General features: G+C 44.8%; 1 protein-coding gene across 4 annotated transcripts in view; it reads right to left on the reverse strand.

Annotated features, from left to right (window-relative positions):
* Positions 1–1,172: 1,172 nt before the first annotated feature.
* Positions 1,173–17,080, reverse strand: part of ZC3H14 (zinc finger CCCH-type containing 14) — a 299,808-nt gene continuing 283,900 nt past the window's right edge. For all 4 annotated transcript variants that reach the window (XM_085626576.1, XM_085626575.1, XM_085626578.1 and 1 more), the window contains 2 exons: positions 2,940–3,046; positions 1,173–1,945 (listed from right to left, as the gene is read on the reverse strand). In XM_085626576.1, the coding sequence (XP_085482702.1) occupies positions 1,939–1,945; positions 2,940–3,046 (114 nt within the window). In that variant the 3' untranslated portion in view covers positions 1,173–1,938. The remainder of the gene's footprint in view (positions 1,946–2,939; positions 3,047–17,080) is intronic.

Consider the following 17,080-nt stretch of genomic DNA (forward strand, 5'->3'; position numbering starts at 1 on the left):
AAGAGCGACGTAGGAGGGATTCAATGATAAGTAGCAGGAGGGATTACACTCCATGTAGTGCCTACAGCAGGTCTTGCAGACAGCGCATGCGCGCTGCCTATGCTAGACATAAAAACTACAGTCAGTTTTAGCCATTACAAATAGCTGCTAAAACAATTTTAAGTCCCACAATTCCGCTGTTGCTCTTAGGCCAGTTAACTGTATCCATCCTGCGTGCATGCAGTTAATTTCTTCAATGCTTCCTTCCTGAATGCTCAGTGGCGGTCTGAGCCGGTAAGCACAGCGGGGGTTTGGCGGGGCGGGATGTTGTGGGGATGTTGTCAGACGACAGAATAAGGAAAAAAATAAAAATAAATCATTCCTATTCCATCGTCTGCCGATATCCTCGCCAGCCCGCCCCACCGTGCTTACGTGCACGGACTGCTGCTGTGTATGCTGCCAATTCTTCTAAACGTTTTCTTCCTGCTTGTCTTTACAGAGCGTAAAGCATTTGCGTTCTACACTCTGTATGAAACCAACTTTTTGTTTCACTTTGCCTACTGATTCTGAGGACTTGGTTAAACTTTAGGACATAAGTTTACTATTTTTGATGAAGCCACAATTAGTGCGTTGTCACTTTTAAAAGACTGTGCAAATATTTTCTTCTGTGTCCATGGCAAATTGCTTTATTGTAGTTATGGTGTTGATTCCAGCCGTACATTCTAGTTGTGCATTATTTTCTTATTTGTATAAAGTAATACATATATACGGACCCACATGAGACAAAGCTTCTCACCCAGACCGGCAGTCAAAAACAATAGATTTTCATCTAATTCTACTTCACAAGCCCTATTCCAGTGTTGATCATACATTTAGCTTACTTCTTGATAACAAAATATTCTTCAATAAACTTCGAGACATCAACTGCAAGTCACACTGGTGAAATAATGAGTAGCAAACCATTAATGCAGAGCAGACCATTTTAGAAAATATTGAATAAGGCTTTTAGGCAATGAGTAGGGATAGCTGGAATTTGTGCAACAAGGCACGCTATCAGATATGTTGCGCCCTCATCTAAGGGAATTATACCAGCTCCCCTTGCATAAAAGTCTCCCGCTGAGGAAACGGGGTTCTCTGAAGTAGATAATGCACAATCTATTTCAGTATTTTCAAATAAACAAAAGAGACTTATGTTGTCTTGTAGATGAACATTGTATTTTATTGTTCACATACGGATTTATGAAGCCACTTTTGAGGCACATTTGTAAAAATTGTAAAAAATAAATAAAGGCAATTATCTTGTGTAGGACCCAGTTACAGTACTAGTTTATAAACGTTGATGTAAGCTGGTAAAAAGATTCAACATTTTCAGATGGATAAAGTTTGGCATACAATGTGCTACTGAGTCTTTAATGGGTAAAGCATGACTGTAAACTAGCATCACTAGAGGAAGGCCCTTAGCAAATGGGAGAAAATTCACATCAGTACTAATTAAAAGTAAGTTTATTTTACAGGGAAATACGAGGAAGGGCCAAAAGCAATACAATAAATAATGCAATGGCGCACAAGTCAAAAAATATTCATCTATTTTGGACATTGTTAGGCCCACACAAGACATAATTTATCAATTTCCAATAGTCACATATGCAATAAAAAGAGTGAGAGGATATGACATCAACATAGAAACTATACAACTAGGACAACAGATTTGTGGACTGAATATTTCCCTCTCTTAATATTTCCCTGGTTGCTTTTTATCCAATTAAAAAAACATATAAAAACAGTGAATAACTGTACAAACATTGAAAAGTAGGAACAATTTGCAAAGTAGGTTATCCATTTCTTTAAATGAAAACCGTACTCTGTATTTTCCAAAGTCCTGAATATCTGGAGAAAACTGTCGCAGTGGGCCTAGCGCTCTGGGTGACCATCGGGCAAGATAATTCCAGTATGCACCCATCATTCACTGAAGAAACAAAAAGAACTTGGTAAGACATATTACAGTGGCCTGACTGAACACAAACAAAACAGAACACACTTATGCTATGAGAGAGTGGGTTCATTTTGAAAGTAGGGATGCATCAACTTATTTCAGCAGAAGTCTTGTGGCAGGTGAACCAAACCCTCGAGTCCCTTACTACTTCAACTTTGCTTTGGAGAGGTTAGAACAATCCACGGTAACAGAGTTAATGCTTACAAATTACCAGGGGCATTTACCGCTTCTGCAAGATCCAAGGGCTCTTGCAGAGTGCCTAAGAAAAACAGAGGGACTGGTATGCTGTGGGAGAAAGGAGATGGCCGGGTCTCAGTAGTAATGGCACTTTTGTCTTAACAAAATGGCTCCCCCAACCTTTCAATTGGATAATGATTATTAGGGAATCATATGGACTAACCCTCCTGAAGAAACAGCGACTAAAAGAAACAAGCATTATTAACACACCAATGCGTATGGCTTGCATGACAAACATCAACAGTGGGCACATATTGGCAGCAGAATGCCATGAATGACACTAAAAATTACAGAACCCTATCATTACCAACATAATGACAAGTGACTAGCAGTGCATCTTAACAAGAAATACCAGGCCCTCTAGTGTATGGAACTGGTTAGCGTTTGTCAATAGATAACTAAGCCTGTATGTAGCCGGACTCGGGGAGGGTGGTGGGAGCGCATATGGGTGGGGTGGGGGGGGGGGGGGGGGGGAGGAAGGCATGAGGAATCGTTTAAAATTAACAAGTAGAATATACACTGTTAGTAAGCCCATTTAATAAAAGAGAACATGAATCAGAGAAAATAAAACTCTTAACGGCAAAAACGATTTGCTTTGCGATTATTTTCCCATAAAAACATTTAAATGAAGCAAAGATGCAACGTTTAATAATCGACAAATGCGGGTTCTTCAGATATTGTACAATAAGAAACCAACATTGCTTTGCATCACATCTCAAGATCCACTTACCTGGTTTGTGAGCGGGTCCATTTTAAAGCATGTCGTGGAGGTACGGAGGAAGCCGGGTGGTAGAAGGTGCAGTCAGGCCTTTGACACTTGGTGTTGTACCTACAGGGCTGGAAGGCGAGAACAAAGGACATTTTTAAAGCTTGCTGGGGTTTAGTTTTAGGCTCTATTTGGTGTAAAACTCTGGCTGTAGGTGAGAAACTCTGCTAGATTCAACAGTGCTTTTTATGCTGAGTCTAAAGATTTGATACTCATCAAACAAGAGGTTTCACCCCCTTGAGTAGTCCCTATTTGCTGTTCTGGAGGCCTAAACTTCTACATTAGGCCTCAAGTCCCCCAACAGTTTTCACCAGTTTAATGATGCTCAACCTATATTCCCTTGGGATACTCCATGTGTCATATAAGGAATATGCTACTTACCAGTATGCATCTGTTCTTGGCATGTAGAGCTGCAGAGCCACACACTAAGGATAAGATCGCCATCTGGTGTTGGGCTCGGATGATTGCAGGTTGTTGTTGTCTTCGGAAGAAGTCTTTGGTCACGAGATAGGTGACTCCTCCTCTGGACAACAGTGCGCATGGGCATCCACTCCATCCTCAGATTGTTTTTCGCCATGATGGGAAATGATGGAGTGTATAAGAAATAAAGAGAAAAGATATCCATGTGTAGTGTCTAATTAAGACAATGCTGGAACAGATACAGGTCCCGGGGAGGCGGGTGGGCGTGTGTGGCTCTGCAGCTCTACATGCCAAGAACAGATGCATACTGGTAAGTAGCATATTCCGTTCGAGGCATATGAGCTGCAGATCACACACTAAGGATAGACTATATAGCAGTGTCTCCCCTAGCGGTGGTCACCTGTCTCCGTTGCAGTAGTTTGGAATAGAGTTTTTAGGACAGCTTGGCCTACTGAAGCTTGTTGTTTGGATTGCACATCGACACAGTAGTGCTTAGTGAAGGTGTGTGTAGTAGACCATGTGGCTGCTTTGCAAATATCTTCTAAGGGGATGTTCCCTAAGAATGCCATAGAAGCCCCTATTTTACGCGTGGAGTGCGCCCTAGGGGGAACTGTAAGAGTACTTTTGAATTTTTGGTAACATATTTGGATACATTTAACTATCCACCTGGCTATACCCGATTTGGAAATAGGGTTGCCCTTATGTGGTGGAGCGAAAGCAACAAACAGTTGCTTGGTTTTTCGAAAAGGTTTGGTTCTGTCGATGTAATAGAGCAAGGCTCTTTTAACATCTAAGGTATGAAGTGCCCTCTCAGCTACTGAGTCTGGATTAGGGAAGAAGACTGGCAGTTCGACTGACTGGTTTAGATGGAAAGGGGAGATGACTTTAGGGATGAATTTTGGGTTTGTCCTAAGAACCACTTTGTTACGATGTAGTCGTAGGAAGGGTTCTTCAAGAGTTAAGGCTTGTATTTCATTTACTCTTCGCAGGGATGTGATTGCGACAAGGAAAGCCACTTTCCGTGTTAGGAACTGCAGTTCGCATTTGTGCATTGGTTCAAATGGAGGACCCATGAGCCTTGTTAGAACAATATTAAGGTTCCACACTGGGGAAGGTGGTAATCTTGGAGGAATAATTATTTTAAGACCTTCCATAAATGCTTTAATGGCTGGTACCTTAAAGAGGGACAGGTGTTGTCTATTTTGCAAGTAGGCTGCTAATGCCGCTAGATGTAGACGTATAGAGGAATACGCTAAATTGCATCTTTGCATGTGTAGTAAATAGCAAATGATGTTTTGGATGGAAGCATCCAGTGGACGTATGTGATTGTTAGTGCAGTAAATGGCAAATCTTTTCCATTTTGCTGCATAACACGCCCTAGTAGTAGGTCGTCTGGCTTCTTTTATGATATTCATACAGTCTGGAGGAAGGTCGAGGTACCCGAACTCTAAGACTTCAGGAGCCAGATTGCCAAGTTCAGTGTTTGAGGATCTGGGTGTCTGATTTCTCCATGGTTCTGGGTTAATAGAGCCGGGGAGAGACGCAATTTTTGATGTGGAACTAGAGATAGTTCCAGAAGTGTGGTGAACCAGGGTTGACGTGCCCAAGTGGGAGCTACTAGGATGAGTGTTAGCGACTGTTGTTTCAGTTTGCGTACCACATATGGAATGAGTGGGAGAGGCGGAAAAGCGTACGCAAATCTGCCTGACCAGTTCATCCATATCGCATTGCCCTTTGACTGTGGGTGTGGAAACCTGGTGGCGAAGGTTGGACATTTTGCGTTTTCTTGTGTGGCGAACAGGTCTATGTCTGGTTGTCCCCACTTTTGGAAGAATGGGAGTAGGACTTTAAGGTGTAATTCCCATTCGTGTATTTGCTGTGTGTGGCGACTTAGGAGGTCGGCCACCTGGTTCTGAACCCCTGGGAGGTGTTCTGCTAGCAGGTAGATGTTTTGTGGAATTGCCCATCTCCAGATTTGTTGTGCAAGTTCGGACAGTTGTAGAGAATGTGTCCCCCCCTGCTTCTGTATGTAATACATTGTGGTCATGTTGTCCATGCGGATGAGGACAGTTCTGTTTTTTAGATGCACTTGGAAGGATTTGAGTGCTAGGAACACCGCCAGAAGTTCTAAGTGATTGATGTGGTGCTGTTTCTGTTGAGTGGTCCACCTGCCCTGAGTGGTGTGTTGAAGGAGAAGGGCTCCCCACCCTGTGAGAGATGCGTCGGTGGTCAGCACAATTTGTGGAAGAGGCTCTAAGAACGGCCGCCCTTTGGACAGGTTGATGGTGTTCCACCACTTCAGTGAACGAAGTGAGCGGCTGTCCACCAACACCAGATCTGTAAGTTGTCCGTGGGCCTGGTTCCACTGTTGTGCTAGACATTCCTGTAAGGGACGCATTTGAAGGCGTGCGTGGGGTACTATGGAGATGCACGACGCCATCATGCCTAAGAGTTGCATAAACACTCTTGCTGGAAGAGAGTGTTGGGTTTGAAATGTTTTGATGAGATTTTGTATGTTGGCTATCCTGGCTGTGCTGGGATAAGCTATGGCCTTGGATGTATCTATGGTGGCTCCCAGGTATTGATGTAGTTGAGATTTGGGATAGTTGATGGTAAATCCCAAGTTGTGTAGGGTTTGAATAGTGCGGTGAGTGTGGAGACCGCATTTGTGGAGAGTATTGGCTTTTATGAGCCAATCGTCCAGATAGGGGAAGACATGGATTTGTTGGCTCCTGAGATATGCTGCCACAACTGCTAAGCATTTGGTGAATACCCTGGGTGCGGTTGTTACTCCGAATGGGAGAACTGTAAACTGATAGTGCTGACCGTCTACCACGAATCGTAGATACTTCCTGTGCGCGGGATGCATAGGGATGTGAAAATATGCGTCCTTGAGGTCTAATGTGGTAAGGAAGTCGCCTTGTTGAAGTAATGGAAGGACCTGCTGGAGAGTGATCATGTGGAAGTGATCTGATTGTATATACTGGTTGAGTAGTCTGAGGTCTAGTATGGGTCTTAAGGTCTTGTCCTTTTTGGGAATGAGGAAGTATAGAGAATATACTCCTGTGCCCTGATGTTGGTGTGGAACTGGTTCTATTGCGTGTTTTTGAAGCAAAGACTGAATTTCCTGTTTGAGGAGCGTGAGGTGGTGAGACGACATGGGACGGTGTTTGGGTGGTATGTTTGGGGGGGTGTCTATGAGTTCGAGGCAGTAGCCAGACTGGATAATTTGTCTTACCCACCTGTCTGTTGTAATAGAATTCCAGACAGGTAGGAACTGTTGAAGTCTTCCCCCGACCGGAGTGGAATGGTCTGGGGGGAGTGGTGGCAAGTCACTGTTTAGTGGCTGGAGAGGTGCGGGTGTTGGTGTTGCCCCGCCCTCGGCCTTTGGTATGGTTTCCCCTGTAACCTCCTCTAAAATATCCTCTGTTAGGGGATGTTTGACCTGATGTTTTGAAGGTGGAAGAGGTGTCTGTTCCCACATTTTTGGAGGCCCCTCTATAAAAGGAGCGACGAAAGGAGCCTCTGGCTTGAGGAGACTGTAATGCTCCCATTGATTTGGAAGTCTCATTATCTTTCTTCATTTTTTCTAATGCAGTGTCTACTGTGGGTCCGAATAGTTGCTCCTGATTAAAGGGTTGAGCAAGAATGGTTGTTTGTACTTCCGGCTTAAAGCCGGAAATGCGGAGCCATGCGTGGCGTCTAAGCAAAACGCTTGTGTTGACTGCCCTAGAGGCGGTGTCCGCTACGTCTAATGCACATTTGATTGAGGCGTTTGATATTAGTTTGCCCTCTTGGATGAGGTCATTGGCCTGGGATTTGTATTGATCAGGCAGGTGTTGCAAAAGGTCCTCCAGTTGATCATAATGAGCCCTATCATAGCAGGCCAATAGGGCTTGTGTGTTTGCAATACACCAGTGGTTAGCAGCTTGTGCGGCAACCCTTTTGCCGGAAGCCTCCAAGAGCTTAGACTCTTTGTCTGGGGGCGGTGTGTCTCCGGTTCTTTGGGAGTTCGCCCGCTTTCTGGCATTTGACACAACTAAAGAGTCTAAGGGGAGATGCGCTTTGATGTACGCAGGATCCTGTGGTGCCGGTCTGTATTTTATTTCGATCCGGGGTTAAGAACCCTGGCCCTAACAGGGTCTCTAAAAACCTCAGTGGCGTGCTTTATCACTCCTTTAATCATAGGCAGAATGTGAACGTTTTTTTGCGACTGCTCAAAGGTGTCGAGGAGAAAGTCTTCTTCAGGTGTGTCTGTGTGCATGGTGACGCCATGGAACAGTGCCGCCCTGTTTATGAGCTGACCAAACCCTAAATGGTCATCAGGAGGGGAGGGTTTTGAGGGGTATGGAGTGGGATCAGGCATGTCAGGCATAGGGTAAGCCCAGTCATCTATGGGTGCCGTATCCGGGATCATTAGGATTAGTAGGATCATTAAGGAAATCCGGGTCTCCCCCTCCCCCTAAATCATCATCATCCTGTGGAGGTGGTGTATGAGAAGGAGATGGTAGAGGAGAAGGAGGTGGGGGTGGGGGGGATGGTATAGGAGGTAATATAGGAGAGGAAGGACGTATGGGTGAAGTGGCACAGTCCTTCTTTAGAGGAGCTGGAGGAGGTGTTGTGTCCAGCTTCCTCTTCTTGTATGGCACAGCTGTGACATGTCCGGTTTTAGGGTTGATGTAAATTCGTTTTTGCGTTGGATCTGGGCGAAAAAGTTCCTCAGTGTCCGAAGGTGGTTTTGGCGCCGACTTGGGTTCCGATCTGGATTTTCTGAGATCGGCAGGTTCTTTGTGGACTTTTTTTTGGCACCGAGGATGTTTTTGGTGCCGAAGAACTTTTCGGTTCCGATGGAGTTTTCGGTGCCGAAGAACCTTTCGGTGCCGACGAACCTTTCGGTGCCGGTGGAGACCTCGGTGCCGAAGAACGTTTCGGTGCCGGTGGAGACGTCGGTGCCGAGTGACGTTTCGGTGCCGATGGAGATTTTGGCCTCGGAGCCTGCTTCGGTGCCGAAGGTATTGTAGGCACAATAATATGAGGTTTGCTCAAGCCCGAGCCACCTGCAGGCTTAGTTTTCTTCGGAGCCGGGCCCGGCTCCGAAGAAAATCTGAAGATGATTTTGGGTTGCGACTGGGCCCAGCTGGCAGAGTCTTGACCAATGTCTTTTTTGGTGGGGTTGGGGTAGGGGAGCTGGTACTCACACGCTGCCCCGGATCGGAATCGTCGGCCTCAGACACGATCTGGAGGTCTTCGGAATCGTCGTCAGGGACATCCTGGGCAAAGATGTCGTCTGGTTCTGGAGCCGGTTTGGCCATGATATGGCGTCGAGCTCTTCGGTCCCGGATGGTTTTCTTCAAACGGAATGCGGCGCAGGTTGGACAGTTGGATTCGTTGTGGTCCGGCGAGAGGCACAGATTACAGACCTCGTGGTGATCACTGTGGGGGAACTTTGCTCCACATTGGGGGCATTTTTTAAAGGGTGTGCTTTCCATCAGCCGCGTCCGGAGCCGGTCCGATGGGATTTCGACGTCGAGTTGTAAATTTTAGAGAGTTGTTGTGATTGCTAGAAGTTTTCTGATGGAGCGGAAAAAAGTTCATCCGAACCCAATGGCGGAAAAAAACAATCTGAGGATGGAGTGGATGCCCATGCGCACTGTTGTCCAGTGGAGGAGTCACCTATCTCGTGACCAAAGACTTCTTCCAAAGACAACAACAACCTGCAATCATCCGAGCCCAACACCAGATGGCGATCTTATCCTTAGTGTGTGATCTGCAGCTCATATGCCTCAAACTCAGGCTTACCACCCTCAATATGATCCTTTGCCTCAGCATTCTTCACACACTCCTCTACAGACTCAACCATAACCTTCCCTTTCAAGACTATCCATTACTCAAGACACATGTTCCTCCTCTCAAATGCCTTTACCACATACCCAATAAACACAAACATCCCCATATGGATCGCTCCACTTCCCCATTTAGGCCGGCCTTCTTTATAACAGCAGCTCCTAAATAGGCCGCACCCATGTTAATAGTTACTGACTCCATTGAACCAGTGTGCTGCCTGGGGTTTGCACACCTCTGTGCCAGAGCTTTTTCATGGTCTTATGAACAAACTACAAACACTATGCATGTCTGATATAGAAAGTGTTGGTCGGAAGAAAAGGTGTATTATTTATGAGGAATTGCTTTGGGTGCAAAAAATGGCACATGATAACCTTGCGACCCATTGATCTTCTTCCCCACAGCTGTGTGCCCCAGGAACAGCAAGGAACAAGTAGTGTGTGTATTTTTTTGTAGGCAAAAGAAAAAAGTGTCCAGCTCCACGCAGAACATATGATTGTGGACCCACGCCAGCGAAGAGCCGGACACCAGATTTTTTCATAGCCTAACAAAAAGATCCAAACAGCCTAGTACTGAAAACTTCTTTTTTTTTGTTGTAAATCTGAGGTTTGTCTAATATTCTACTACAAGTCTGTAGAAACATAGCGCCCAACTGAAATTTATTACAGCTCCCATCGCTGTGGCAGAGAAGACTGGAACCATTGAAGGGTCTCAGAAAGATAGTGGCGAAATGGACTACAAAAGAAACAGATTTAAGAAGCACCATCTCAGAAGACCAACTGCAAACGAAACAATTTAATTCAAAGTAGTTGAGCATGATTAATATTTATGATACCGGCTGTACTGGCGCAGTCCCAAAAACATGATTCATAAATTTTTTGGAACATTCATAATGGTAAGGAGGGTTTGGGATTGAATGAAAAGTGCAGCACTACTGTATTGCAGTAGCGGCTGCTTTAAGTTAATCAGAGTCCTCGTGGTCCAAATAAATCTCGTGCTTCCATGTAGTCTATGGCCTACGTAAAATGATTTGAGAGAGTAGGAAAAAGCTGACAATAGAATGACAATGGTGGTCATCAGTTTTGCCAGCCACCTCTCCTACAGCTGCTGCCGAACCTTGAGGAGCTTATTACATTTATTTACTCATTCGATAAACAAGAACAAACATACAATAAAGTGAGCAACAAGTGAAAGGGTTCTGGAAATCAAAAGATTTCCAGACCTCAGGCATATAGTGGTAAGGTGACTTTTCAGTGATAAGGATTACAGTAGTCACGATAGAAAACACATCTTGTACTCCACAATAAAAAAAAAAATTCAGTCGGAGTGAAGATGTTGTTGTCGACGACGTTTTGATCCCCAACAGCGGTTATGGGATCATCATCAGGACTGGTCAATCTAAATGCCTGAGAGGTAGCCTTAGTAAGGCAACGGGTTAGGTAAGGTATGGGAACATTGGGACAACAAACATCCAAAGATAGGCAGGGAGCTCTGCCATCACTTTCGTGAACACCCAGCAGTGCTCGTGAGGATGAAGAGGAGCATGGCAAATAGAAAATGTTCCAGGTATATGAAAATGCAGGTCCTGCAAGCCCAAGAATACAACCTTGTCAGCTGGTCCAGAGCAGAAAAGATCTGGGCCTACGTGAGCATTTTGAATTTGTCCTTCCATAGGAAGGCATTCAAGGGTCGAAGTTCCAGGACAGGCCTGACCCCTACCATCCTTTATTGAGCCAAAGAAATAGAGAAAGTAACTTTCTCAGAGTCCAGTACCTTCTCTATAGAACCCTTGGGGAGCAACTTCCTGCAGCAAGATAGGCTTCTCCCAAATTGGTGCTGCTGTTGGAGGGATGTTGGGTGGGGAAGAAAGAAAAGGCAGAGCAAAGCCTTTTTGAACAATCTGTAACACCCATCTGTACGACTTGATAGATAGCCAACGCGGGAGGAATTGCTGAATCCTCACTCCCACTTGTTAGGTATACGCCGCTGAGGCCAAACTAAAGAAGTTTGTTGGGTGATGGAGCAGGGAAGGAGGAGCTGGAAGACTGGTGTTCCTGCTGGCCCCCACTTTGCAAGTTAGGTGTCGGCGACCTCAAAAGGTCTGATTTGTCAATACATCTCTGTCTACAGGACAGCATTCTTTAATAGCCCCTGAATTTCCAGAACCAATGTGGAAATTGTTTGGTGGGGGTCAACAAGCCCAAGGAATGCGTCTGTTGATTTGAAAGCGTTTCAAAGCATAGGCTGCCTTCTATCCGAAGAAATGAGGCCCATCAAAGGGCATGTCCATTAGGGAAGCCTGTAGGTCACCAAAGAACTCAGTGGACCTCATCCAGGTGTGTCTACAAAGCACAACACTGGTACCAACTGCCCTGCCGGAATCTGTGGTAACATATGTAACCCCATTTTGCACCATCATGTATCATTTGGAACAAAGAGACCCTAAGAGCATCTACGAGGTGTATGTGTAGCGGCCCAGTAGCAGGTCACAGTGCCTGACTGGAGTGAGAAAACATACTTTTGCCGAAAAGCATTAATCCTTCTGATTCTCAGTGCGGAGGAGTGAATGGAAATGAATTTGGATTCACTTTACTGTTTGAAACCTACAAAACAGGGCACTATGTAAAGGAGTGAGTCAATGGGAAAATTGGGGTCACCAGGAGTCAGTCTAAGACATCTGGCCACCTGCCTGATAAAAAGCAGACAAGACATGTTTTCGACCAAGTTGCCATTAGAGTATATGCAAGGGTATCAGTAAATAGAAATAGGGGCTCACATGTTGCTGGCCCAGGCTGCAGAATTTCTGTCAAACATTCAGTTTAATCTCAATGAAGGGAAAGGGTATTCCCAAAGCCTCAATTGCCTTTAGAAATACCACTATAAATAAGGCACTCTCTTTCATTGGCGGCTTAGTCACTGCCCCATGAGAGGTATCAAGCCCTGTGGGGTTCTGTAAATCAAGCTATAAGTCTTCAGCAGTATGATGAGGGAGTGGCACGCAACCCCCTTCACCATCATTATCATTAGTATCCCTTAGAGCATAAGTCTTCAAACTGTGGGGCGCACCCCCCTGGGGGGCGCACACTCCACCACACCACTTCACTTCCATTGTTGCTTTCAGCGCGAAACCCCACGTTAGGCTGAAAGTGCTTCACTCCCCCGCCGTCATGTGTCTCAGCTTGAGCTGCTGCTTCAGCTCGAGCTGCTGGCGGCTCGGCTGGGCAGTGTCTAGAGTCTTATCTCCAGCACACGTAGGCTGTGCCTGCCTGGCTGGATTTTCACAGCCCTCCCAATAAAGAGAGTGTGGAAATACACGTTTTTCAGGGAGGAAACATTCCTAGCAGGAAACTGTACCAGGAAGGCGATCAAAGGCAGGATTCAGACAAGTGGGGCTGGAATCTTGCAAACTATTCAAGAACTGTTAGTCCAGCTATCTTTCCTTCTCGGCGTGTTATCATCCACACCATTTGATTCTCTAAAAGGGAGAATCTTATAAGGAGACATCAATAATTTCACCGGGTTCCCCTCGATCTGGGAACTAGCACAATCCTGTACTCCCAAAGAAACACTGTCAGTTTATAGGGAATTATGATAGGCGCCCAGCTGCATGTGGCATTTAGCACACAACACACGTTTACTTGAGTTGAGGCGTTTATTTACCTACATAATCTATAATTTAGAGATCACGCTCTATGACCTTTATCTTTTTATCTCTGGCTTCTGAGCACACCTGTCTGGCAGAGCTTTTTTCACCACTGTTATAAAACATTTAATTACAGTTCCCCAGCGGAGTAAACATGTCACTCCTCATTCTAGTGACAGTTTAGTGTATCGTTTAGCCTACTAGACAGCGCATCCATAGTAGTGCATTAGATGCATTGTTTTCAGACATGGTAAGGACTCTTTGGTGTAGCTAGGTGCCATCTTGTTAATAAGGCTTTCCTCTCTAAGTGCAACATGTTTTGCATTATGAGCAAATGTTAAATATGTAAATGCTCAATACTATTGGTCATGTGTTCTTTTAAAAGAAAATGTTTTTTGGTGTGGAAAAGGCACAAATATCAGAGACATTATCTAGCGTTCACACACTTCTTGATCAGCTGTGTCATTACTTCTCTTAGGCTCCCACTTAATTCCTCAAACTGAATTGTGTGACTTCGTTTCATTGTGAGCATGCCCCTAACAAAGTCTATATGTGGCATTATAGTGCTTCTTCTATGTCACCGACAGAATGTACCATTGTGGTCTTTCCTCAATGTTGCTGGTTGAACGTGCCACTGCTGTCCATCTATATCACTTGTGCTATCCCGTTTATTCTACTTATTTTACATTGCTGAGTCTGTGTGTCACTCTGGCCCTTCTTAAAAGTTGCTGTTTGTATGTGCCACTGTAGACTTTCTTCCATGTTTCGGATTGTTGTACTTCTTAAATATATTAATTTTTTAGAAACAGTAAATCCAGTCTTGCTAATATAAGTACGACCACATACATTATTGTTTTTGGTATTTACATCACAGTTACTTTACAGTTGCCATAGGTGCTGACTTTGGTTCTGGGGACCCGGATCAGAGTCCTGGCATTGGAACAACATCATGTGACCCTGGGCAAAAATCACTTAATTTACCAGTGACTTACGAAAAATGAATTTGACCTTGATTAAAGTCGCTAGTGCTTGTTCAACATGTTCCAATCCCTAGAGCTGAGTCCACGAGCTGAGTCCACAAGCCTAATATAACAAATATTGTGAAGTATGCCTACCATCTGTCCTCACTTCCTTCGTAGACCAAATTTAAATGCTCTCTTGTGCAGCTATTTCTGAAGCTTTGGAAGGCGATCTTCTTTATAAGCCAACTATGCTAACAAATTGACTATTGATGGTGCTAGAGAATAAAGCTGTATGTATTCTCTTAAATCACTAATATCACATGTGTATGTAAATGTCCCCTAGGCCTTCTTGGAAAACTGTGGCTGGCCTCCTACTGGCATGGCAACACCTGGCCATACGCCACATGATCACAGATTTTTCCATTGTATCTGAAAGCATGTTTTTTGGAACCCCTTTTTCTGATATCTTGTCTAGGGGCAAGGATGTGGCGCAGCAGCCAGAGCCGATGACTGTGGAGCTGGAGAACCAATTCTTGGTGTTTGCTCAACATCCTGTGATTCTGGGCAAATCACTTAATCTCCCTGTGCTTACAAAAAATGAATGTGTGCATGTGTAATGTAAAAGATGCTCATGTAAAAGCGCTCCAATACCTTTGGGTCATGTTCGTTCTATATAAAACTGAAGAAAATATATTACAAAATGTTGTGAGCACTCCCGTTTCCAGGTACTCTTCAAGACTGGAAGTGGAGCACAACCTAAGGATGGCAGAAGCAAGAATCCATCCACACATTGACTGTCTCTGTGGAGAAAAACAGGCACACCCCTCACCTGTGTTTTGGGAGTGTTTTTACTCATCTATCCTACATTTTGTGTTTTATGTGAAAAATAAAGCACCAATGTAATTTATTTTGCAATTTTTTTCTTAGAGACTTTTCATTTGAACTTTATATGAAGCACAAGCACTTCAAAAACGTCAGTTTACTAAACACTCTTACCTTATTTCATATTATTTGCACTATATGACCTGGGCTCTGCAGGAGGAAATGGCAATCAATGATGCAGAGTACCAACTTCCAGAACTTATTTGTCAGGAGGTGGTGGTGGGTGGGGGGGGGGGGGCCTATACAGTGCTTAATTTGAGCCGGTGCTTAGCACCGGCACTTAATTGTTTTCCGGTGCTCGGCACCAGCACCTAATTGTCCACACCACACTTAGAACAGTCCACCACATGGTGGCGCTGCTCATTTAATTTAGAGATGAGCTGAACAACGGTAGTTTAGGAGGGACTTGGAATAATCTGGACTGTCGCATTTACATGCAAGAGAGATGGTTAGTAGTTGTTTTGGCAGCGATGACAGGGGCGATGGGTGGTGCAAGCTGCAGTGACCTCCTGGTCAGAGCCCTGTCACTTAATATTTTACAAATAAAGCATTGGGGCTATATGTGTAAAAAGGGTTAGATGGGGGGCTCAGCCGACAAAAGTTTGAAGACCTCTGCTTTAGAGCATCGTGCTCTGAGCATGGGATCAGAACCAGAAACATAACGGAGCCTCTTTTGATAGTTGTGATATAGTAGAGGCACAGGATTAGAATCAGAGAGAACGACAATGGGTTGCTTCCTTGTAATCTCACAGAGCAACATCGGTCGAGCTCAGTGGAGTGGAAGTCTGAACCACAGTCACAGGCCCAGTAAAGTGTTCTAACGGGACAGATGGTGCCAGGTAGGGAACCGCCAGTAATACTGACTGGAGGCCCCTGAGGTACTGTGGGGCCAGAAGCCGCACCAGAGAGTGCTGGAGGCGGACTGAAAATTTGCAGCATGGCCTTTTTGAGGGCCTCGATTTGCTGCAGTTTGCCAACAGACTGTGACATTAAGCATGCATTGGGAACAACTGAGAAATCTGTTGTGTGGTCAGTGACCTCAAAGAAGTGCGACTTACATCGGACAGTCTGATGCATCCTCTTAATAATCAGAGCAGCAGGGATGGGATTGCGTGTAGTTTCTTATAATTGCAGTTTGACTATTTGCATTCAGGAACTTGAATGTGAAGCTGCAAGGTCACAGGAGTGGCCCCGGTATCGAGACCAAGTGGAGACTTCTTGTATTCAGCAACATACAACTTCGCCTCCCACTCTTGGATTGCCTTCGTTGCATGAGGGTACTCTTATCGGAAGACTCAAAACTCATGTCCTGAGCTCAGTCATAAAAAGGCACACTTTTTGTGGAGTCCGAGACTGAGTTATCCTTCCTGCAGTCACAGCACAGCTTGTAACAGGTCGTTTTTGGTGGGAACATCATTGCTTACCATGCTGTGAAATGTTTAGAAAAGCTTTGGCAAAGCAACAAATTTGGGAGCAGTTCAGTTTCGGAAAAGTCCGGAAAGAAAAGCACTGACGTCAGTGTGCAGGGCTGAAGCTTATACGCGGCTCTGTGTTGCCAACTAGTGGTGTGCGCAAACACTGATATGAAAAAAACTACGGATGAAATGAAATGTGGCATTTATAGAGCGCAAACTGTCGCTCCGAAAGGAGCCTCCTGGCGCTATACAGATAGCTGGCAGACTAGTAAGGAATTAGAGCCTAGATAAGGGCTAGACTAGATACATCACTTATTCCATAGATCCAGGTCTTTAGAGCTTTCCTGAACAGGTTTTCCGATACAATCATTTTCAGTTTATTGGGCATAAAATTCCAGGCTTTTGCACCTAATACTGTAGCAGTTTTCCCTCCCTTGGTTTGAAGTTTAAAACCGGGTAGTTTGAGGAGATTAGCAGGTCCTCCCTGGAATATATGGTGTAAATCTCCTAGAGATATTCTGGTCCGATTTGACGATTAGCTCTGAAGGTGATGACCAAGAGTTTGAATAGAATTCTCTTGTGCATCGGCAGCCAATGAAGAGTTTTCAGAGCGTCTTATGCAGATGATCTACGAGGAAGTTTCAAAACAAGTCTAGCCGCTGCGAGTTGTACTACTTGAAGTCTCTTCAACAAAGATTTATGAACCCCTACTAGTGGGCTATTACAGTAATCTAGTTGTGATAGTATCAACGCCACAGCCACTGTTTTCCTTGCGGCCAGTGGGATCAACTCAAAGAATTTTTTCATGGTTTTAATCATTTCAAAACAGGTACCCACCACCTTAAGGGTATGGTGTTTGAAGGAAAGAGAGGAGTCAGATCCAGCCTGGCACCTGAGTAATATTCTAAATTGAGGAACCTGCAGTTAGAAGTAACCTTCAGA

This window comes from Triturus cristatus, chromosome 9 (genome assembly GCF_964204655.1).
Source record: "Triturus cristatus chromosome 9, aTriCri1.1, whole genome shotgun sequence".
NCBI classification, from domain to species: domain Eukaryota; kingdom Metazoa; phylum Chordata; class Amphibia; order Caudata; family Salamandridae; genus Triturus; species Triturus cristatus.